Source organism: Anoplophora glabripennis, unplaced genomic scaffold (assembly GCF_000390285.2).
Source record: "Anoplophora glabripennis isolate ALB-LARVAE unplaced genomic scaffold, Agla_2.0 scaffold224, whole genome shotgun sequence".
Lineage (NCBI taxonomy): Eukaryota > Metazoa > Arthropoda > Insecta > Coleoptera > Cerambycidae > Anoplophora > Anoplophora glabripennis.
This window is the reverse complement of record NW_019416317.1, coordinates 595,161-620,558: the sequence shown is the minus strand read 5'-3', so window position 1 is coordinate 620,558 and position 25,398 is coordinate 595,161. Positions and strand designations below refer to the sequence as shown.

The following is a 25,398-nucleotide window of genomic DNA, read 5'->3' as shown; positions in this document are numbered from 1 at the left end:
AAAATAGTTACCCATTCGCTTAAAATTGAAAAAAGTTTTGTATTAAAAGTATGTGGTTTGTGTTGATCTATGGATGTTCAGATATTCTTCTTCAAAAGTCAAAGTTCAGAAAAAAATAGTCTTTTCTCTATGTTTCCATTATTTTTTCATATTTTCTTGTCATATCCTTATTTCTCTGGTTTTCTCCTATTTTCTTTCACTCTTGTTTATAGCACTTCTCTATTATAATATACAGGCTGTTTATTAAGTACTTTTAAAAGCTTTAAAGGGTGAATCTTTGACTAATTTTAAGATAAAAAGTTCATATAAACATGGGCTTGCAACGGCTTGGTTCTTGATACAGAGCGAAAAAAGTTTTGTTTTAGCAATTACTGTAAATGTTAACTAATTTGAAGAAGTAGTTTAGTCTTAGTCTTGTAAATGATTTAAGTTTGTCACATCGCAATACAATAAATAAAAATCATATATTTTTCAAAAACTTTTAATGATTCTCAACTTACAAAATAAACGCAGGTTTAACTTTTTACAAAACAGCTGCTTTTAGCGACAAATACTAAGAGTACCTTTTCTACATAAAAATTAAAGGATAATAAGTATGTTTAGTCAAAAATGACATACAGTGCGACACAAAAATATTATGGTTATTTAAAACCAGGTAAAACACTGTATGTGGCGCCCTCTAACATTAAACAAAAAACTAAGTACATATTTGAGTTTCTCTTCATCAATACTCCTAGTTTTCCGAATTTCGTCAAATTGCCATGTTATTGAACAAAAATGTAATCAAAATACAAATTTTTTAGCTTATAACTAGATAGTTTTTTAACTGTTTTTACTAATATTTTATCAAATCTTATTTTTCGTGATTCGTATACATATTTTTTTATAATATTACAGAGAAATTTAATAATGAAGTCACACAAACACACCGTGCCACCACTAAACAACTAAAAATAAATAACTACATAAAATTATACACTTCCACTACAGAAGACACCACTAAATACATCTCTAAATTTTACTATAATGTACAGTGTCGCAAAGTTATCTACCATATTACAAATATCTTGTAATCCGATGAATTGAAAACTAAAATAAATGTAATGCAAATATGGCATATTCGGCCAATCTCGTTTCATCGACCATTTTTTGTCCACCCTGTTCTCAGGGGCCCTGTTCTTATATTATATCAGCTGCACTGATACCCCTAAACACCTAAACTAGGTATGTGTCAAAGGTCATTGACACTAAAATTCGCAAACAAAACACAGTTCTTTAAAAAACTAGTAACAAATATTTTTTTCTAAAAGTTGGAGAGTTTAAAAAATATCAGGTTAGTAGGTTATTTTAAATTATATACATTTTATAAAACACCAAAAAAATTTTTATATTTTAAATATTTCTCGATTCATCTCCATCTGTTAGTTTCATAGTTAGGTGGCACTAAAAACTGACCTCCACTGAAAGTGTGAAGATCATTAAATGTCCTTTTGTATTAATATGAATTTTTGTTCAGGTTTCCTCATTTACCAGTTAATATAAAATTAATCACTACAAATACACTACAAGTTTAATATCTTAAAATTTTTGTATCACAATCCAATTATCTTAAAAACTACTTTATGGATGAACAAAAATATGCAAGCCTATCTAGCTGTACATATTAATCTTCCGAATGATACAAAGTTCCGAGGGCTTTCCAGGAGTTGGCGCCATAAATCAACTAGATTTTAATTTTGCAAACTTGTGAAATATTCGGCATGTTTCGCAGTAACCGTCGTTAAGGAGTTGTGAATATTAGGAAGAGTAGTTAAGACTATCGTTCTGTGTAAACTTTAGAGGTCCACGGTTTAGACAGGTTGTCTTCGCGTTTTTAATGATAATATAATTGCCTCTCTTTAGGCACTTCAGGCACATCACTTTTCAAAATTTCAAGTTTCATGTTAGTATTCTCACTTGAAATGAATATTGCTTTGCTTCTAATTTAGATTAATTCTTTTTATTTTTTGTTCAGGTTAGATCTCAACCCGTTTTTCGTGCTAACTTGTGTCTGAGGCAGCCTTTGAGTAGACCAAATTGCAGCCTTCATTGTCTGTACCTTTTCCAGTCTCTTTGACTAAATCAGGTAAATAACCAAAATTTAATGTAGATAATGTGAAGTTACGGGTACAGAAAAACGAAGTAATAAAAAAAAGCCTCAAAGATTATTGAAAACTACATGCATTTTCTCCTGTAAAAAATAGGAACAAGCGGTGTCAAAATTATAGACCATTATTGGGTTTGTTCCACGAGCTGTTACAATTAGTACGCTGTAAAAAAAATTCACTCATGTTACTCAATAATGTATTTCTGTCCACACCTGATTGAGTGAAATTTTCACTCTATTAGTATGAGTACAATTGAGTGAAACTATTGTATCAGAAATGAGTGAGTTTTAGTCAAATCCGAGTTACTGCTAACTATCAATTGAGCGCCTTTTGACTATTCTGAATTGACTTTTTCTCTAATATGATTTAAATTTAACTATTGAGTCATTTTTTACTCAGACTTGGTTTTTAATTAACTAAATATTGAGTGCAAAAATAAATCACTTATAAATGATTAATTAGGATATACAGTGTTGAAATTAATTCACTTCACGGGGCCTGCTCCTGTCCTGGCTGAGACTTGCCAGCTGAGCCCCGCCGCCGGCTAAAGGCCTGTTCTCCTGGCGATCACGTTTTTCTGGAGCATCTAACGAGCCCCTACGAACTGTGGTCGACATTACAAAAGCAATATGTAAGTTGTGCCATTTTCACGGCGCCATTCAAATTACTCGAAATTAATATACATTTAAACTCATTCAGTAATGACTCTGATTTAGGTGCAAGTGCACCTATATTTGAGTGAAAGTACTGTTTTAGTTTAAATATAATCACGAATGAGTAAAATGATCAAAATATATTGAGTGAAAATGTACTCAATAATATTTCAGTCAATGGATTTTTTTTTTAAATATAAAACACACCACAGAAATGAGACAACCTCCAAATCCAAAGCCAAAGGCTTGTGCGGAAGGAGGCTACACTTGAAAAAACGCGGACAAACACCCGTTATCCATCGACATTGCCAGTGCCGACACCAGGGATCGAACCCGGACCAGAGTAGGAAGCCTAGCCGAGAAATGCTTGCTACCGCACTCTCGACCGACTGCGCTACCGTGGCGATTCACTCCGAACATTTATTGCTTTCGCTCACACCGATTTTTTTACAATGTACATTATCTAAATCTTGTGTCTAATTGGTCAGTCGGTGGCCGAGTGGTTTAAGAGGTCAGTACTTGAATGGACCGGGTCCACACAGTGAGACGATCAATTATATTCATAGAGGGGTGTTAGGTGTCGTCTCTGCGGGTATTGTAGGATGAATGAACGTTGGCTTGGGTCAATGTGAGAGATTGATTCTGTCTGCGTTTGACCATCCCCCAAATTAATAAGGTTTTCCAGGCTTCCCTCATTCTTGCATTGAATGGTGATTAGGGTTTTCCAAAGTGTAGACCTTGTTGGGCGCAAATGCGGCCTTCTGAATATTAATATACTACCCCCTCTCTTTCACAAATCTCCGACTTTTGAAAGAAGTAAAGACATTATTGTTATTATTTTGGTTCAATTTATTAATGTCTACTTTATTAACTCATGGGTTTTATTAAGCGTTCTATGAGAAATATTGATTTCCACCGTATCAATTGCCTAAACAATTACAAACGCCATTTGGTCCTATAATTCAGGATTCAGGCTTTTTGTAAGAAACTGTTTTTTCTTTCCTTAAACAATTGAACTTGTATCCACTTATGACTGATTTTCTTTATAGCAATATTTGGTGAATTCCATTAATTTGCAAATACGAGTATAAGTGCATACATTTGATATATTATCTGTATATCTCAATACTTACAGCAAAAAATCAATATGATGATCTATCTCATTGGAAACGGCCCCTATTTACAAACAATTCATTCGATTCCAGCAGCCAGACCAATTCATTTCGCCTCCTTGCCTCGTTCCCGCTTTATTTTTGTTTTATTAGTATTGCGGATCCGGCTCTTCCTCCCTCCGGATGTGTCGCGTATAATCACCACGGAGATTCTTTTTGGTTTTTCTCCGGGGCGCAGTATGGAATAGTAAAAAACGTCCGTCGGAATTCAATTTGAAAGCGGCCCCGTTTTAAAGCATTAGTTTACAACACATGTACGCCGATAAAGTTTTGCAGTTACTGTTTCGCAATATAAATTACCAAAGTTGCAAGCAAAGGCCCCCAGAAACGGATGTTGGTAAATAATTGTTTCGGTGGACGGTTTTTGCGATTCGGTCGTGACTCTGGACACGCGAAGGAAGGAAAGACTTCGTGTCGGCGTCTTCGAAATTTGTGGAGAAGTGAAGGAAAACTTTTACTAAATGAACAGTTTCCTGGATGAAATGAAAAAGCAGACCATGTTATCGCAATTGAAAACTTTTGTAAATTTATTATCGTATTAGTGTGATCATGACATTGTAATGAAATATGTCACTTTTTCTGAATCTCACAAAAGTTTCATACGTAATTTTTTTTTCTTATTACTCCCTTACCATTTAAACATTTCAGATAACCTGATTCAATTCTGAACTCTCTTGTAATTTTTTCGTAAAATTAACGATTTCTGAGTAAAAAAAATATTTAAGTTGAATTATGATACGATTGACATAGTGTAGAAATTTTATCGAACTATAACACAGGTCAACATTTGATCTAAGCGGGAACACCGTAATCGGTATAGGCTACAAGGGGTTTTTGAGGTCGCTGATTACGATGATGAGAGGGTCAGTTAACCTCCATCACGTCAGGTTCAAGGTCATTTGAAGGTCAAATGCAGAAAAAGCCATGAAAAAATCAGAAAAAAATCATGGATATGTTTTTGAGGTCGTACAATCCGAATCTGAGGTCAGCTAAGCTCCACAAGGTCAAGGTCAAGGTAATTTGAAGGTCAAATGCAGAAAAAGCCATGAAAAAATCTGAAAAAAATCTTGAATGTTTTTGAGGTCGGACAATCCGAATCTGAGGTCAGCTAAGCTCCACAAGGTCAAGGTCAAGGTCATTTGAAGGTCAAATGCAGAAAAAGCCATGGAAAAGTCTGAAAAAAAATCATGGATACGTTTTTGAGGTCGAGGAATCCGAATCTGAGGTCAGCTAAGGTCAAGGTCAAGGTTATTTAGAGGTGAAATGCAAAAAAAGACATGATAAAATTTGAAAAAACCATACTTATGTTTTTGGGGTCAGGAAATCTGAATCTGAGGTCTTTGAAGTTCCAAAAGGTCAAGGTTAAGGGGATGAAGTAATTTTTGAAAAAATCTGAAAAAATGATGCTGGATTAAGATGAATCCAGTTACCGATAACTTTAATCAATCGGTGTATCCCTCTTCCATTAGGTGATTCCTTTCATCCTATTTGCCATAGATTCATGGTCTGGGTCTTTTCTGTTTTCCGTAGGATATCTCCATTTTGATAGTTTGGTTGCTTTCAACGGAAATTGTTTGTTATTTCATTTACTAGTAGCTATATAGATGCCTCTTCTGCTAATAAGCATGTAACCTCATACGAGATAGAACGGTAGCCACATATAACGCGCAGAAAAAGTTCTTCGATATACTGATTTTACGGTATTATTGTCGGATCAGTGATATGTAACTGAATAAGCGCGATGATTCAAGCGAAAGTACTTTAGGCAGTTTTGTTACTTATCTGTGATATATGAGTGAGTGAGTTCCACATTTCGAGCGAAAGTGCGTGAAATGAGTATAAATCTTGTAGAATAATTGCTTATATATGCAAATATATAGATACAAGTAAGAAGTAAGGGTTTATATAAAAAACATGAAGAATAACAACTAAAAAATGTTATCGGTTAAAAATTTTCTTTTGAACTTGACCTTCTAATACCTTGACCTTGACCTTGTGGAGCTTAGCTGACCTCAGATTTGGATTCTCCGACGTCAAAAACATATCCATGATTTTTTCATGGCTTTTTCTGTATTTGACCTTCAAATGACCTTGACCTTGACCTTGTGGAGCTTAGCTGACCTCAGATTCGGATTGTCCGACCTCAAAAACATATCCATGATTTTTTTCAGATTTTTTATTTTTCATGGCTTTTTCTGCATTTGACCTTCAAATGATCTTGAACCTGACGTGATAGAGGTTAACTGACCCTCTCATCGTAATCAGCGACCCCAAAAACCCCTAGTAGCCTATACCGATTACGGTGTTCCCGCTTAGATCAAATGTTGATCTGTGATAATTTATCTAGATTTCGCCGCATCCGTAATAAAAAATAGTATGTGCAATTCGTGCAGTTGTCTATTGCCCACGAGAGCGAAATTGCTCGTTGTCTATTACCCATTTGAGCAATTTCGCTCTCGTGGATAATAGACAACTCACCGCACTTATTGGACAATATACTATTTCGAGTGTGTATTTAAATTTTGTCTATTCGCGGGCGACAAGTGTGATTACCGCACGCAAATAAATAGAGTAAGCAAACAGCTATTTACCAACCTAAAAAACAAGCGAAAATATAGGACTTATCCCTCATGGGTAATAAAAAGTACATTACAAAACTTCTTGGTGTAAATCAAAACTTTTTACATACTACAATGGTTCATCATGAAATTTGAAATAAAATTAAATCTTTCAAATCAACTTTAACACGAGTTTCAAGACTAGCGTTGCGGTAAATAAGTAAGTCATCATGCGTTTATTTGAAGATTCCTTCAGCGTTTCAAGGAAGAGATTACGGATGGATTATTCATATCATCTGGCTTATAGAATGGATTTAGCACTCTGGGATTTTCACTTGTCTAAAAATCTCCAACATTTCTTAAGTTTTAACGGTTTAAAACAATGATCAAGCACAATCAACAGCTTTGAGTCATTGAAAAATAAGTGAGTTGTCGGGCAAATAAGACACCAAAGAAGAGACTAAGTAGGTGTTGCTTACATATATGCTTCCCGTAATGTAACTTCTTTCCTGAATTTACCAAAGAAAGAAATAATATAATTATATTTTTTTAATTTATCACCTGACCACTTATGACAACTAGTGCCATATAGTTTTGTAACAGTATGTAAAATTATGACATGGTATTAAGTTGGTTGTGTGAAGAAAATGTATAAATTTTACTATCGAAATATTAAATTTGATAAACACAATGAAATATTTAGCATAATTTCCAGATATCGTTTTAGTGATTCCTTCCATGGACGCGAATAGCGAACATTACGGCAACACTTGGCTTGGAAGTAACGAAATGAAAACTTCCCCGCTGATGTCGCCATAAAATTCGAGGGGTGTTTTACATTTTAGAAACTTTTGAAATATTTACCTAGCTCAGGCTTTCAGCAAGAGATACACCTCCTTTAACGCGATTCTTTACGGGACATTAGTTTTCCACACATGTACACCGATAAAGTTTGCAGTCACTGTATCGTAATATAAATTTCCAAAGTTGATCCGGGAAACTGCGGGGATGGGCGTCTTCCAGTAATGATTTTATTTGGGCCCTTTTTTGGCGGTGTAACTTTCTCGGACTTAAAATACGATGCTGCGATAATGATCCTGTATTTTTCCACAAGAAAATTTATTCAATTTAATAGATTTTTAATATATATGAGAACATATATAAATGACATTAATTGTCTTATTTAATCAATATTCTTGGTGTATCAAAATAGCATCCAGTTAACTACGCAAATTTAGTGACAAAATAAGATTTAATTCTACCTACCTATAAAGGATGACTCACAACTTATTCAAAAAAATATCGTAAAAATTTTTTTGTAAAATCCTTATAGTTTCCGAGAAGAAAAAAATATTGAAGTCGTAGTATTTTCAACCTTTACATTGATGGACTACTGTGGCCTCTAGCGTCATTCGCATTGTACGCTGTGCGCAATGCACTCTCTCTCCACATGATCGCAGGCGATTCCGAACACTGCAATCCGATGTTAGTATTTACGTTTTTGCGATAGTGTTTACATTAGTTTTTCTAGTACCTATTAAAAATGGTTTAAGTATATAACAACTCGAGACTTGATGGATATCATTTTAATTTAAGGCGAAGACAATATTTGTCTTAGTTCGTAGAAACTAGGTAACATGGGCCCAATTGCACTTAATAACATTTTTAAATTTTACAGATTGTAGCGTTGTAAAATTTGATTGAAAAGATATCAAATAGCTTTTTTGCATAAAGAGCAACCACGATCATTCAAATTAACATTAATTTTAATTAATTAAATGTAAAAGAAGAGACTGTAATGATTAAGAAAATGTTATTCAGGTCTTATTAATCATCCTAATAAATAACTATCGGGGTTTCTTGGATATTGACATAAATTTGTCTAACTTTGTTATAACCTGGACTGCACTCCTCCTCCAACAACTATAGTTTCACCGGTAATGTAGGAAGCGTCATCTGAAGCCAAAAATGCAGCTGTTCCACTTACTTCTTCAGTACTTCCAGCTCTGCAACAAAATTATTATCAACAGATTAGGTATCTATCAAATAGCAATGCTTTATCTTCGATCGTATAAAATCTCGTAAGAAATATCTCAAAGATATTTATGGTAGTATAGCGACGTTTTGCCTGTGAACGTTTAAATAAGAACACTTAAAATTACGCCATTATACTTTTAATACAGACAATAATTTTAAACTTTTGCATACCTAAGTCTGAACACGCTTTTGAATTTAATGTTTTGGAAAATTTGACAATTTTAAATTATTTAAATAATTGTAATGTTAACTGGCTAAACCTAAAACCCGCGGTTGAGTTCCTACTACCTTTAACTTTATACAAATACACCCTCTACTTATATGTAGAACATCAGAAACATTTATTGTTTTTCCCCAGTCTATTAATAATGACTTAAAGATTTTATAATATACTTAAATTTTATTTTTGATCCAATTACTATGTTATTTATTAATGTTTTATATATTCAAAGTAAGAGACAAATAAACCACGCACTTTTATTATTGATGACGAGAGTTGAAGTTTACAGAAAATGCCAAAAAGTAACCAACACATAATCAACTAATCAAAATATGAAAATTCACGCCATATGAATATATTATGAATATTCATAACATCTAACTAATGTTATTAAGCGGGAACATTTTCCTGTTGAATAACTGATCATTAAATGCTGAAGGCATCATGGGTGTTATAGGGTAATAATGCTCTTGATTGACTTGCACTACCAGTACATTATCCATACCTATAACACCATAATTACTATAATACTTCTGTCACTCATCAATAAGATCAATTTTTTTTATTATTAATCACTTCCTCTCGCATACCTGTTCAATGGTATAAATGACGCCTTTTTACGAATCTCATCAGCCGTTTCTAAGACTGATTTCGACAAATCCGTTTCTATAAGTCCCGGAGCGATGCAGTTCACTGTGATATTTTCCTGTGCCAAGTGGAGCGCCCCTTGTTTCGTAAGACCTAGCAAGGCGACCTTACTAATCGCGTAAACTCCCATCTGGTTCTGGGCGAAATAGGCTCCAAGTGCCGAAACGTATATTATTCTTCCTGCGTTACTTTTCCTAAGCAACGGAAGTGCTTCTTTTGATAAAAGATAAGAAACCTTCACGTTCACTTCAAATACTTTGTCCCAGGTACTTTCAGAGCAGTCAAAAATTGGAACCAATACTGACTGAAGGTCCACGGCGACATTAGAAACCAATATATCCAGTCTGCCCCATTTTTCTGCCTCCTTTAGAAGTTTTTCTCTGTCACAAGGGTTTGCTACGTCGCAAACCATGGCTTCGATATCAAGACATTCACTTAAGAGCTTCTTTTTGGCAGCTTCAACGTTTTCTTTCTTCCTGCTACATATTATTACCTTAGCACCTTCTTGAGCAAGTCGCCTCGCTATGCTGTAGCCTATTCCCTTTGTGGACCCGGTAACGATGGCGATTCTGTCAACTAAACGATTCATACTCGTTTTTGTGCAGCACTAGCAGTTTGTTTTCTATATATAAACAGCTAATTACATAGGAATATTTGTTTATATGAACCATGTAAGGATTTTTTGCGAATTGTTATTTGCATAATTAAAACCATAAAACAATCGTACTTGAATGTGCACCGTATACAAAATATTGCTGTATATACAGAGTGTAGCATGAATGTAATATACGACTGTAAAATGCAGAGTAATTTTTACCAGGAGGCGAACAATTTTAAGAAAAAAAAAATTTTTGTCTATAGTGTTTTGTTTTTCAGATATCAATAACGACAAAAATCAGAACAAAATTTACTCAACCTCAACCTTTTAAAAGATAAGCAAATGACCTCTACGGCGCCCTACTTTGTATCACATTTTCTGACCAGGAACGCGTTGACGGACCACAGAACGTTCGAACGTTGAAGCGAAACAGCTGATTTCCCCAGTCGTCTTGAATTTTCCAATTGGTGTCAAAATTAAAGTGAGCGGGTCCCAATTTTATTAACAAAATGCTATGAACGAATGAGAGTTGTTTTAGCCGTACTGATATTTTAAATAGATAGGTCGTATACTACTCTTTGAAAAGCAACAAGTCACTAGATATACGTAATACATAGTGAAAACGTAAACAATATTAAAAATACTAAATTGTAATAACCTATTAACCTAATTATACATTTGATTTTATTAACAAATAAATAATACTACTTGTTAATATTTAAAATGTAAACAAATATTTTACTCATTAATGTGTTGAGGTGAAAAGGTCTGTTTATTCCTTGTCGTTCATTACGTATTAAATATGCAATAAAAACTAGGTTAGTGACCAAATAATCGGTAAACCTTCAAGATTCACTCTCGATAAATCTCTGTGGCTCAGCAGTCAGGAGTAGTCCGAAAAGGTGTTTAAATAATGATTTGAAAATAATTTCTTTCAGCGTAAATATGCATTTTAATTTTTTTTAATCTACTTATTTTTCTCTATCTTTTCTTAAAATAAATGACTGATATACTTGCAATTCTGCAATGTCTCATTATGTTACTAAATTGGCAGGGTCAACAACAGCCAATAATAGTGATGATTGCTTAATAAGTATAAATGTGCGATACACGATTTAATCGCAACAATGTCGAGTCTGTCAAATACAAAAATTGTAAATTTCACATCCAATCCAGGGCGATTCTACTGCTTCTAGAACAATGAGCAATGTGTGCAATATGAAAATCATCTGAATCTAGTAAATTACCTGTCAGGCACAGACAAAAGGCCGCCCGAGAAATATGAACGCATAAAATCTCTATTAGTTAAATTTAGGGGCTTTAATATAAATTATATGTATAATAAAATGGTCACATTTTTATTTCCTGTTTTACTCTTTTCAGAGTTTCTGGTTATACTGGTCGCCATAAACTCTGCTGAAATTAAATGTGGCTGAAAATTTTTACGTGTTTGCCGTTTTTTACTAAAAAGATAAAATACCTAAGTTAACCCTTACAAGATTTTTTTTCTATTTTGACATACATATTGGATAACAATATTCTGAAATTTCTTATTTGCATTACATATGTTCCTTTCTAATAAAACAAACAAGTGTAACTTCTCATTTTTTTTTGGAAACAATTTCACATTGCTAAATATCTGTAAAGAATTACACAACCAGTTCAATTCTGCTCAAAAATAAAAATTTTCTCATTGTTTTTAAATAGAGATTCTTCTTATATTTAAATATCCAACAAATGCCTGTCCTTTCTTGCTTTTTCTAGCGAGGGAAATTTTTCTTTCGTTTCATTATTACGTTTCAGACCTTCGGGCTGTTTCATTAACTCTGCTACCAAAAGGAGGAAAGCACTAAAACTTACAGCTGCAGGCTATTTACCTTAGGAACTACATCCTTTGGTAAACTGACTGCAAAGAAAAACTGTAGCGACTTAAAGAGGCCATATTTTTTTGTGCGGATAAGCGTGACATTATATGCGCCTTACAAAAACAGCAGCAACATAATAGTTAGTCTTTGAAAATACAGATATTTATTCCTTATTGTACCATCCTCAACGTTACTGCCAATGCCGGCAGGAAATACGAATTTACATTTGAATGCTTTTTTAAATTATAAAATGTTGATTTATGTGTATGTGCGAAACACAGGGTGTTTCCTTGAAAAGGGCGACGGAGGGCACGAAAATAAGCGACTTTTTTTAAGCCACTATACCCTAGAATGTTATTTTTTAAATGGAAAATTTTCTGATGAAGGTTTAAATAAAGCGGCAGCCAGCAGCACCTTTGATATCGAAGCTGCCGCGCGCCACAGTGCAAAAGCGCTTATGGCGGCTTTGACGGTTTAAATTTTGTGTTTGAATATTCTGAAATTTATTCAAATTTATTCTACACCCGAGTACCTACATTTGTTCGTCATAATCCGCCATACTTGAAAATAGCTAGATAGTTATCACTATTAGTTAAATAGTAAATTATTCGGCTATTAAATGTTTAATTTTCTTTGTGTTTGTAGAAACACCCTTTTATCAAAATTGCGCTATTCGATATAACTCTTATTAAATAAAGCATGACTACCTTGTAAATTTATTTGATTACGAATACGTCCCGGTAGAAATTCAAAGCCGCAAATTAGATTTCCTCGCCTAATCGAGAGCCATACACTGCCCGTTGTGCTGCTGCTTTGAGAGGAACGAACAATGTGTGCAATATGAAAATTGTCTGAATCTAGAAAATTACCTGTCAGGCACAGACAAAAGGCCACAAGAGAAATGAGCGTATAAAATATCTATTAGTTAAATTTATAGCGCTTTAATATAATTTATATGCACTATAATAAAAGTGGTTCCGTTCTAGTTCCTATTTCTGAATACTTTAGTAGAAATGTCATAATTTTTCACTTTAATATTATTTGGTTATGTTATTTACTGACTGTAGATATAATTAATTATTTGTTATTGTTAAAAAACTAAATTGATATTGCCAAAAAAAGTTAGAATAAAATATTTGCAAATATTAAGAAAAAAATGTGTGGACTTTATTTTTAAAAAATTACGTAGCTGGATGAGCGTAGTGCGTTTATTCATTCAACCGATTTGATGTAACAAATGTCTGTTCATTCAATACTGTTGTGGTTTTCACACTGCTCTTATTAGTTTGGATTAATGTTCACGTCTGTGAATGGTCGTTGTAACAAAAATGTTTGTTTTATTTTCTGCAAATTAAATAAAAATGGAGTTATTTTTTACTGCAATTTTACATATTTTAAGTAAATTGACACTGTATCGTTTTTCTGCATCTGCTAACATTTTACTTCATTAATAATTATTATAATTTTTTGTCAACAGTCTTCCAAGTAATACATATCTCGAAAACCGTTAAAGATATATTATACAGGGTGTCCGCAAGTTTCACGGAAAACGTTTGACTGCATAAACGAACGAAACGTTTGACAACGATAAATAAATATGCTCTACGAAAAAAAGACTTTTTGGTTTTTAAGATACAGGTCTTCAAAGTTGTCAAAAATAAAAGTAATTTACCTAATTAATAACATCATAATCCTATTACCGATCGCGTTAAAATTTGGCACATTTATTTGGACTATTATGACGTATTATTTCTTAAAGCTTTAGTCAAATCGATGTACTATCGATATATAGAAAGCTATTCTTGAGAAAAATGGCATTATTTGCAGGTCTGTACGTTTCGATTTGCTAAAGAAACACTACAATAATGGCATTACCTGATAGCCACAACAATCAACATCTTGTTTTCATCGCCTACTGAACTCAAAGTTTTAAAACCGTGACATGCAAACCGAAACATACAGACCTGCAAATAATGCAATTTTTCTCAAGAATGGCTTTCTGTAGGCGATTTTCTCAAGAGACAATTTTTTTCAATGTCGCTGCCCGTTTTAAAAAAATAGAACCACTGTAAAAGTTTTGACCGCTAAAAGGGAGAGGTAACCGGAGAAAACTATCATCCAGTATATCGATTTGACTAAAGCTTTAAGAAATAATACGCCATAATAGTCCAAATGAATGTGCCAAATTTTAACGCGATCGGCAAAAGGGGTTATGAAATTATTAATTAAATTAGTTGTCTTTTTGACAACTTTGAAGGCTTGTAACTCAAAAACCAAATATGTTTTAATTAACTTTTTTTCGTAGATCGTATTTGTTTATCGTCGTGAATATGCAGTCAAACGTTGAGCGGTGAAATTTGCGGACACCCTGTATTTAAAATAAAAAAAACTATTTTGACGTATTTATTGGTTAAAAAAAGAATAAGTTAGTCATAAATTTAGCAAATGGGTCATTCAGTAGTCTTTGTGGTGTGTCATTTTTTTTTAAATCTCTGCAAATTTAACTTCTTTTCCTATCTCTAACAACAGCGGAGAAAAGAGGTGGGCAATTTTCAAGAAACCGTCCTAAACATCCCACAATTTTTGTATTAATAAATTTTGAACCACCCTGTATATTTTGAACTAGTACCTAACATTCCTTCACTTAATTTCTGCGTATATCAGCATTAAAGTTATTAAACGTTTCAGAATGCGTACGGAGTTCAACCAACTCTCTAGTCGAGTCGAGAGCCTCTTCATAAAACTTCTTCAAGTAACTTTGACACCTAAAGGGTCGCGAGTGCAATCAGTCCCTTTGTTCAGTCGAGAAGGTAGAAGGCCGCACGACAAGCCGTCAAAAAATGGAGGTCTTATGGCACCGGCAGTTTGATAGCCATTTATAAACCCAAAATAACGTGCCATCCTATAAATCTCTTGGGGTGCCCCTAGGACAATCAATAAATAAGGATTATCAACCTTTTACATTTTATAAGGCGATCTCGGTTCTATTACGTATAAAGATCCATTTCGCTTTCCATTTTCAAACATTGAGTTGAAGGATAAGTTCGTAGAGTTTTTATTGAATCCAAAATTTATGTCTTTTTAATAAATTATTAAAGTTATTCTTCTCCATTATTTACGACTTTCTTCCAAAAAACCAGCAGTTTTGGCGGTTTGAAAGTGAAGAAATCATCAAACCAATATCGAATCGTGATGGAATAGGTGAAAGTCTGCTGGAGCAAAATCGGAAAAGTAGGGCGGATGTGGGAAAACCTCTCAACCGAGCTCTTCAATTGTCAAATTTTGGTTGTTAATAATATCAGGATGAACTGATATTATTACGCTCAATTAGTGGATGATGCCTTTCCAGTCTTTTTCCTTGAGTCGCATCCTCAAGACAACAAAATTAAAGGCAATAAACCTCATCGGTGATGGTGGTTACATTCCTCGGAAGTAGTTCACAATAAATGACTCTTTCTCTGTGCCACCAGATGCACAACATCAGTTTACGCAGATTGGTACCAATTGTCTTTTGTTAGGGATAAATAATTCTTTTCAGTTTTTTGTATTGCTGTAAAGGCATTATTTTTCGTCGTCAATAATAATCTTAAGTTAAAACAGTCGATGTTGTTGATGAGCCAAAGGAAGACGAGTATTCGCTCAAAAATTGCGGCACCCGTACATCCAATTTTTTTGTAATGCATATGTCGTGCTATGATCGACTAGTCGCAGTCCATTATATTGGCTAATTCTAAGGTTGATTGACATCATGAATGATCTGCCTTTAAATGATCAGGTTAGATTAGGTTAGGTTCGTCAAAACCTGATGGTCTTCCTGAACGTGAAGCATTATTCCTGTCCTCTTTGAATCATTTTCGTACTGTTGTTTCCCCAATGACATCTGATGCCCCGACATCTTTATTAAAGATACATCTATTCTATTATTAGTTCTCACATACTTTTACTCATTTTTTAAGATATTAAGCTAATTCAAACAAATTAAAAAATAAATTTATGAAATGAAGTTCAACGTTCATCGAAACCAGAAATCTAGATATGCAAAAGATATTCAACTTCACAGACAAGACTGTCAACTGCTGGAACTTAAACAAAACGATATGATGGAAATTAATGTTACTCCATTTTCTTTTGTAAGTAATTTTCACAATATTTGCACAAATTTACCAATTCGAACTATTTAACCAAGCGTTAAAATAACACCCAAATAACGCTACGAACTTTCATGTTAATTTATTTATTTCCTTGTTATTTATATTAAATTAAACAAGAATCGAGTTAACAGACCAAATCGAAAACACGCCATTTCGTGCATGATTTATATGCATTTTTACAAATCAGTGATTAAAATATAAATGGTTGAAACAATTGTAAAACATAAATTATATTACACAAAAAACAGAGCATTATCGATTAAAAATAAAACCGTCCTTTATAGGCTATAAAAAAGTGTAATCTAATGGAAAACTTATGTAAGTATAAAGATTATTTTTGAAATATTAAAATGTAATTAAATTGATTTGATGCAACTATTATTTGAAACATACCTACTTTTGTAATATTCATATTGCCGAGATTATGGAAGAACAAATCTTAAATAGAACACCCTGTATAGTTTCTTTAGAATTTACAGAACTTTAAGAAAATGTTTACACTTGATTTAAATTATCAGAATACCTTTTAATATTGAATTGTTTTTGTGAAACAATGATCCCTTCTTTATCTTAAAGAGAATGGATTCTGAATAAATTTGCTTTGTAATTTCTTCCATTTATGATTAAAAAATTAAGCTGTCCTATTTATATTTAAAAAACATACGATAACGAAATAGCTCAAATATAACCGAACGTAAAATTTACCAAAACCGTTAAAAAAGATCTTCACACAGAATAAAAATCCACCTATATATCTTGGTGTTTTTGGCAGCTTAATATTCTTTGTTAGACACTAAAGTATAAAGCCACCTTCTCTTCCAATTTTTTTTAACAATCCTTATATGTTTGGCTCGTGCTCCTGGCGCTCCCAACCCAGCACTAAATATATTAGGAATGAAAAAAATGTCTCTTTAATTACTAAGAAAACACACCGGGTAGACATTTTATCAAAATAACGTCATTAATCAAGTTGAAACGGGTCAGCTACTCGATACAATATGGGAGTAATTTGATTATACACAATTAGGCCCGCGGAAACTAACCACCCAAGAGTAGTGCTTGGTAAACAAATAGATTATTAATAATAGACCCTTACAACGTTTGCTTTTTGGTTTACCCGATGTAGCGGAACGACGTACGTTTGGGCGATAAGGCGTAGTTTGCCTTGAGTCGGACAAAAAACACTTGAATAACTTTGTTTTGCTGTTCGTATATAGGCCTACTATCCGATAAAATATCCTTAAATATACATAGCCTAGTGATAAAAGAAACAGTTTAATTATGGAATTAGACACATGTGATTAAAAATATAAAACATGAAATGAATAACCAAAAAAAAAGGATATTATCAAAAATAAGATGATATAGAGGGTGTCCCCTTTATACTTAAAAACTTTATATTTTAAAAAACTGTGAAGGTGAGTTCTTTTTGAAAAAATAGTGGAGGTTGAATTATATTTTATTTACAAATCCAAAAATCTTAAAACCAGCTGAAATATTGACCTCCATATTTCATGAAACTTATGTAACCACCAAAAACGGCGGTGACAACATTTTTAACAATCGCATTGTATTAGCTATGTCCCGTACAAATTTAGTTTCGTGCAACCCTCTCGGTTTCAAAAATGCAATACCTATGTATGTTTTCAGCCACGAAATTTGAATAATTCCAAATATTTCGAATTTTCACCACCAAGAACGGCGGTGACAACATTTTTAACAATAAGCCGATGTTTCGCATCGTATTAGCTATGTCCTGTACAAATTGCGATATTTGCGATTGCTAAATAAATGCGCCATTTTCAAAACAAAACTTGAAAATACGGCTATTAAATGTACTTTCGAAAAACAGCACAGCAATCACTACAACAATGTATTACAAACTGACTTTCGAATACAGTCCGGCTTCATAAGAAACCTACAAACTCGTAAAAAGTGTTACAGAATTTTTTGTAAGTACTCGCCGCGATAAAATACATGTATTTCAGCAGTTCCAAAACAGTTTTAAACACATTTTTAATTAGCTTTTTTCTCTATGACCTTAAACTTCCGATACAAGTTTGTGACATCAGTTTTTGCTCTTTTTCACCCCTTTAAATTTTTGACATAAGATCATTAACATCCTGTATCATTGGTAACTATTAAATAGAGCTCGGCACTCGGTCGGTTGATCATAGCCGTCGCTTTGGCCTTTCGCTACAGCGCATCGTACGAAACCAGCAGGTAATAACGGCAGTTATTGGCTTCCCGTTTACTTCGTGTATACGTGTTTTAATATTCTAATAATGTCGAACGCTCCAAGGGGTAAAAAATGACCTTTCGCTGATAAAGTACGCAAATTTATTTATGTTTATTTATACCTACCTGTTTATTTATTTGATTACGACGAACACGCCTATGTCTAGCCGACGAAAACCCCGAGCTCTACTATTAAATGAATAAACTGTATTTTTTTGGTGTCATTTCGGGGGTTGGTATAAAAAATCACCCCCCAAAAATATAAATCTGGTTTTCTTGTGTGAAAATTCTGGAAAAAAATCTATAACATGTAATTCCCGATTATTCCCTAATTAAGAGGGGTAGATGTCTGAAGTGTCAGGCTGTTTTAGATGAATAACAATAAATACAAGGTAGACGCTGGTGCACTTTTATATGCTGTATTATTATTAGTTTCATCCTGTAGTATAACAACCCCGGGTTCGATTGAAAAAATAAATATAAACGTAGTTGTGGCCAGGAATATGTGATCGTCATGAGGCATATCTACGTTGCATACATTTTTAATTGACCGGAAGGCGCTGGCCACTAACTTTAAAGAGGGGAAGTATGGTTTAATTTTATAAAACACAAGACAGAGTAAATACACCTAACTTTATTATTTGCATACAACAGGCTTCAAATTAAACATGTAACAAATATAAAGAACAGCAAAAACATTAATAACCATTTAACATAAAATGAGAGTGCTCACCTAGAGCTCCTGTGGGGAAAGAACATGGCAGAGAAACCCACGATCGTTGCTCTAACTACCCAAATATAAATACAAAACAACCGATAACAAAAGGCATACATTAAGATCCTTTGCTAATGATAATTAAGACCTGATTTATTTAATTTGTCACTAAATGTCACCTCACTGGAATTTGACATACACACTTCCAAGTTAAACTGAAGAGTTTTGGTGTTAGTTAGCCGGCAGGGCCGGAAGGTACTGGAGTCCCATACGGGAGGCAATCCAGCTATGAGTTGAGATTTCGGTAGATCTGTTTTAGCAATTCTTTTTTTGTATTAATAATTCTTTTTTTTTTCAGATTCGTACCTCAAGGGCGAAAATGTTAGTAAATTCAACAAGGCTCTTATAGGCATATGACATAAAGTGATCGCAAGAAACGCTTCATTAGTTGTTTTTCGAACAATGTAATCATGACAAAACAAGTTAGATGTGAAACAAAGGAGTCGTTATTGCAATATCTGGGCAGTCTCGACAATATATATATATATACGTATCTTAACATGTAATAAATGATGAGTAATCGAAAAATAATAATTGTAACAATTTTACCTTAGAAAAATATATGCTCTTAAGCATAAAGCAATGGTGGCTAAACATACAAAGAATTATTATCATTAAACATCTATAACCATGACAATCATAAGATTACATAGAACAATTAACAACAAAATATTTAAAGAATAATTACCTGCTAATTAATACGGGTTAAACACTTTGATTTTTCACTATTTTTCCTCTGCCCGCTGCTCGTCTTACTCCCATCTCCACACTGTTCTCACTTCAACTGTTTAGGCATCCTTCCAGAATTGCCCACCTAAGTGCTTGTTATTGTGCTTCCTTCTACCAACTGTCAATATTACGTTTTCATTATTGTACAACACCCATGTAACAGGTGACGTTGAAGTTGATACGATAAGTATGGTTTTGCACAACCCACACGATGAAAGTTCCACATCCCCACACAAAAACGGGGTCGATAAACAATCCGCAAGCGCGTAAATAAACAATTCACCACAGTAACTAATCCACGGCCACCCAAATTCAGAGCACATTATGCGAAAACAACAAGCCCCCACAGAATAAAAGCTGTATTAGAATTCCGCCGCCCCATCCCGTCGCCGGGAAATTTTGATACTTAGCAGTCTCTAAGCGCGAGCGTTCCATATGGCCATTGTTCAGCTGAAAATGCAGACCTGAATGGCGCAAACGGCGCAATGAATACGTATGAATATGCGGATAAAGTTTAATATCAGGCCGCTAGCGAACGTGCATGCCGTTCGGCAGAAGCGCCAGGTATATTCGCGATTGTATGGGGCAGGGACAATGCAGTCATTTTCTCGACTCCTAAATACAAATTTCGAAATTAGCGACGGATGAAGTAGGCTCTGCTAGTGGCGGAATTAACAGTGCTGTGTAGATGCGTATGTATATCAGAACAAAACGTACAGGGTGGGACAAATTCGACACTTTGGAGGATTTTCCCTATTTCCCGAAGTGAAAGGAAAATCATGTCACTGGGTCCGATTCCAGAATAAAGTTGAGTGAGTGAAATTCGCATCTCGATATCTTGATTCGGTTAAGCGTTTTTCCTATAACTTTTTTCTTTGTGAAGGTATTCGATTTTTATAATGATGTTTTTTTCACAGTTACATTTTTCGATATTCAAAATCTGCGTAAAATTTCGTTCCAATATTTACATAATTTTTTTTTTAAGGTATTGTCGGGAATTACGTTTTTGGGTGTTTCGTAACTTTCATACTTCTAGATCCTTGGATATTGTTTTGCCTAGGAGCAAGGTCGACGATCTAATTTATTCGCCTTTACCCACATCGGATACACCCTATGAGTCCTCTTATGCCTATATCACTGTCTTCGCCTTGCCTAAGCATTACTTTGGGGTCTTCTAAAAGTACCTATTTAGTTTGGAAAACACTTGGAGCTTGATTTTTTAAGGTCTCCTTAGAGTACGTGTTTAGAAGCTACATGGAGTTTGTTGTATTCCTTGAGATCTTCGCAGCAGATTCGGCGACTCCTGGGTGGTTTGCCATCTAGGGTGGATGTTGCAAAAAGGTTTGAAAATTTTCGATAATGTTTTGAATTTATAAAATTTTGTATTTACTTAGCTTTGTATAAAGCAAATAAAAAAAATTGAGTGTACTACAAGTATCCGTCCCTGATTTGAGTTGTAAGGTATCAGGGTCGACGTTTCAACACAGTCTATGACGGATCCGCAGATATACTGCAGCATTTTCCGCTTTTGATTTGGACAGATTTTGCCCAACTTTGCCTTAACCGCGGACCTTTCTTTCTCGCTGGGTTTCTTATGATTTCTTATGGGTGAAGAACAATAAAAAAAAAATTATTTTGAGATTCTGAAACTAGGAACTTCGAGCTTCAATTTGCTATTTTTTTATTGCTCTACAACCATTTTTCGCTAAGTTACGGCCTTTTGAAGATCGTTTAAAAATTTAGTATTTTTTTTATCCTTTGATTTTTGTAACTAGTTTATTAATTGAAACACATATTAATTTTTAATATAGCTGAAGCTTCCGATCTCAAAATTCTAAAGGATTTTAAAAAAATTGTATGCCTTTTTGTATGAGAAATATGTATACAGCGTGTCCCACTAGTGCGGGGAAGTCCAATATCTATGTTAAAATGAGGAATATATGGATTTTTCTTTTTACTGTGTTGCCACATTTCTCAGAATGTACAAATTAAAAATATATTCAACTATACAGGGTGTTCCACTTTTCCTGGACAGACACCAACTTTGGTTTTTTAAATGGAAACACACATTTTTTTATATTTTTTTCCGGATTCTATATAAAAAATAAAGGGTACTTTGTGTAGAATAGTTCTATTCAAATATTCACAGTTTTTGAGATATCTCGTATCTCGCTTGAAAGGTTTTTCTAGTCGATATTGGTTGCTTACATTTTCTGATACTGATAGGTTATACTAATAGCTACTAAACCCATTTTTTTATCAGATGTTTAGTAAGGATGACTCTTCCGAATCATGCTCCAAAAACTGGCCTGCGTTATACAGGGTGACCAAAATATCATGTCAAAATTGCCAATTGAAAAATTGAAAATCTCGATTTTTTTAAATGCAACGCCTTGTATATTTTCATACCATGGGATGCAGAATTAAATTCTCTACAACTTTGCTATACCTGCTCCTATACCGAAATTCATTAGTTTTTCATAAAATCTCATTTCTATGAAAAAATGCGAAGTTTATAAATAGCTTATATGTAAAATAACGTAGTAGGCTCCTGTCAAAGGATAATCTGGAAAATTTTCGATTCATATAAGGTTTAATAGAAAGAAAGGTTTAATAGAAGAAGAGAAGCCCATGGTAACTGTTTATTGGTAAGTCGTATTTACCAAGCTAATAATCCAGATTTACAAAGATATTCTCGTACAAAGTGTTTTGTAAAACTGAAGGACAGGTTTGAAAGAATGGCAAATGCAAATTATGAGAAGACAACAAGAACACACGCATGTGGTAATCGACGAGTCATCCTATTAGTATAACCTGTCAGTATCAGAAAATGTAAGCAACCAATATCGACTAGAAAAACTTTTCAAGCGAGATATCTCAAAAACTATTCTACACAAAGTACCCTTTATTTTTGATGTAGAATCCGATAAAAATTATAAAAAATGTGTTTCCATTTAAAAAACTAAAGTTGGTGTCTGTCCAGGAAAAGTGGAACACCCTGTATAGTTGAATATAATTTTAATTTGTACATTCTGAGAAATGTGGCGACATAGTAAAAAGAAAAATCCATATATTCCTCATTTTAACATAGATATTGGACTTTCCCGCACTAGTGGGACACGCTGTATAATACGTCAAAGAACAAATATAGAAATGTAGTTTTTATGTAATAGTAGTAACATGAAAATATGTTGGAGCAAATATATGACACGTTAATATTTTTGGTCCACGGATTGAGTTGATATAAATGAAAAAAACACGAAAATACTCAAGAGAGAAGCGCCTTTATTTATTATTTTATACAACAATTTTACGAAACAAATTTGTCCATAACCTGAAATAATGTCCTAAATTTTGACATTTACTCTACATAGATTTGCGAATACTTTGAGGCCCATTTAATTCATTTATTCCTTCCTTCTCGTATGCGCTCTTTTAATACTTCCCTGTCATGTGGCAGTGTACGAAAAATTTTTTAAGTTAGCGGAAAAATGTGTTGAGGTGGGAGGTAGCGCTATGTAGAGTAAAAGTTTGATTATAAATTATTATATATTTGTATTAAGACATTATTTGATGTTATAAACAGATTTGCTTCATAAAAATGTTGTGTAAAATAATAAATAACGGTACGTCTCTCTTGAGTATTTTCGTGTTTTTTTTTTAAATTATGAGCACCCTGTATATCTAATCTAAGATGTTTGTATGACAGTCTCATTTTTTCGAGAGGCAGAATTTTTGATAAAGAGTGAAATTTTTGGATAAAGTCAAAAACAAAAGAGTTTCTCCTCTTGTTAACTCCATCCGTGGACACACTATATACGAGTATTTCAAGAATCAAAAATAGGATATTTCATTTAAAAGAACTTAGGTTACACCCTGGAATCGCATATGCGATGTTTAATTGTTTTTTTTTGTTCTAAAAATGGATAGGCAAATATCATACAACTTTTGTGATAAACTCTCTTCCTGAAATTAAAAATAAAAGTTAATAGGTTCCGCATTTTCAATGTAAAATCATCTACTTTTAAATTAAAAACGCACAGAATAGTAATATATAAAAGTAACATAATTTTCTAGTAGACTGTGCAAGCTATTTACACAGCAAATGAGTTTAAATCACTAAACTTTCAAAAAGTTGCTAAATTAAAATTCCATGTTTATATAGGTAACCTACTCCATTTTAGATTAAACTCTTTTTACATTAAAAACAAAGAATAATTATCGGTTCTACCTCAATAACGTTGTTGCATATGTTATATTTAATTTCAAATGTCGAACTGAATATGTTTACACAGTGTGTCTGTTTATCCGTGTTAATACACCCTTAAAAATAAGTAAGTTGTGGAATTAAGTGGGATTATTTCTTTATGATTAAAGCCATGAAAGAACATCATTTTCCTTCATTGATTTCCTTTTTTTGCTACGAACTTTGACCTGCTATGATTTTTTTAAATAGACATTCAGAAAAACTTGGTAGAAATTTTGTTATAAAAAAATAACACTGTACGTCTTCCAAAATAATTATATTGTTCCTGTCTATCAGAATATGTAAAATGTACAAGCAGTTTTGTTTACAAAATCCTAAATTTTACATTAATTTTTTTTTACAACTTTTGGATGTTCTTCCTCAAAAAATAATTAAAATATAAAGGTGACCCTGTACAGTTACAAGAAACTGCGCGTCTGCCGTCACACAAAAAGAAAGCAGCCCAAATGATTTCCAGCCTAGGTACTCTTTTGTAAGGCTTCAAGAGTTCCTCGTTACACGCGCCAAGTCCCTTACAGTGTGAGATAATGCATGGAGCAATCATTGTCGAACTCCATGGGAGCGATTCTCGCGTTATATACGATAAATATAGCGGAATTTTTACGCTGAAACTGATGGGGTGCGGAAATAAGATTTCCATCGAGTCGGGGAGTGGAAACTAACTGCTTGCTCACTGTTGAAATATGAAAGTTCGTGTATTTTCATCGGAAGGAAATGCAGTGTTGTGTACTCGCCAATCGATGAGCAAAGTTTGGAAGTGGATGATTGTGAAACGGTGTTTATTTTAAACAAAGGGCGACTAAGGAAGGCGTTTTTATTTATACCCGGATTTCCATTTCTTGATTTTTGTGTACCCGCTAGGGAAACGAGAGAACATGGACAAAAATAAGGGAAGTGATATGAAATGTGTGGGGAAATATGTAAAACAGAGGAATAATCTCAACTCCATTCGTCATCTGCCTCAGAAGCCGTGTGGGATCTGCAAGATATTTATTAACTGATGATGAAGTGCATAAACGATGAAACAGTACTTTGAGTTGTTACTGAGTGAGAATTTATCTAAAATCAGAATGCAGAAACATCAGAAGTTTTAATTTTTTGGGACTTCCTGGAAAATTATAGGCGTTAGATAAAAACTAACATGCCAGTGCTTAATTCCTAGCATAAATTTAAGCACACAAAAAGTAACACATCAATGATAAAAAATAGTAATATCTGCAAAGTCATTGTAACCGGTCGTTCAGATTTATACAGGGTGTGGCGTGTATAATCTATAAAAATTAAACTACAGCTTCCTAACAATATTTGTAACAGAAAAGTCTTATATGAAAAAGTTCTAT

The 25,398-nt window shown here is 33.5% G+C and overlaps 1 protein-coding gene across 1 annotated transcript; it reads right to left on the bottom strand.

The window, feature by feature from the left end:
• Window positions 1-8,168: 8,168 nt before the first annotated feature.
• On the bottom strand, window positions 8,169-10,043 carry LOC108907839 (dehydrogenase/reductase SDR family member 4-like). The gene is made up of 2 exons (XM_018711659.1): window positions 9,378-10,043; window positions 8,169-8,536 (listed from the first exon to the last, which is right to left on the bottom strand). The coding sequence occupies exons 1-2, from the start codon at window positions 10,022-10,024 to the stop codon at window positions 8,422-8,424; spliced, it is 762 nt and encodes a 253-aa protein (XP_018567175.1). The 5' UTR covers window positions 10,025-10,043; the 3' UTR covers window positions 8,169-8,421.
• Window positions 10,044-25,398: the final 15,355 nt, after the last annotated feature.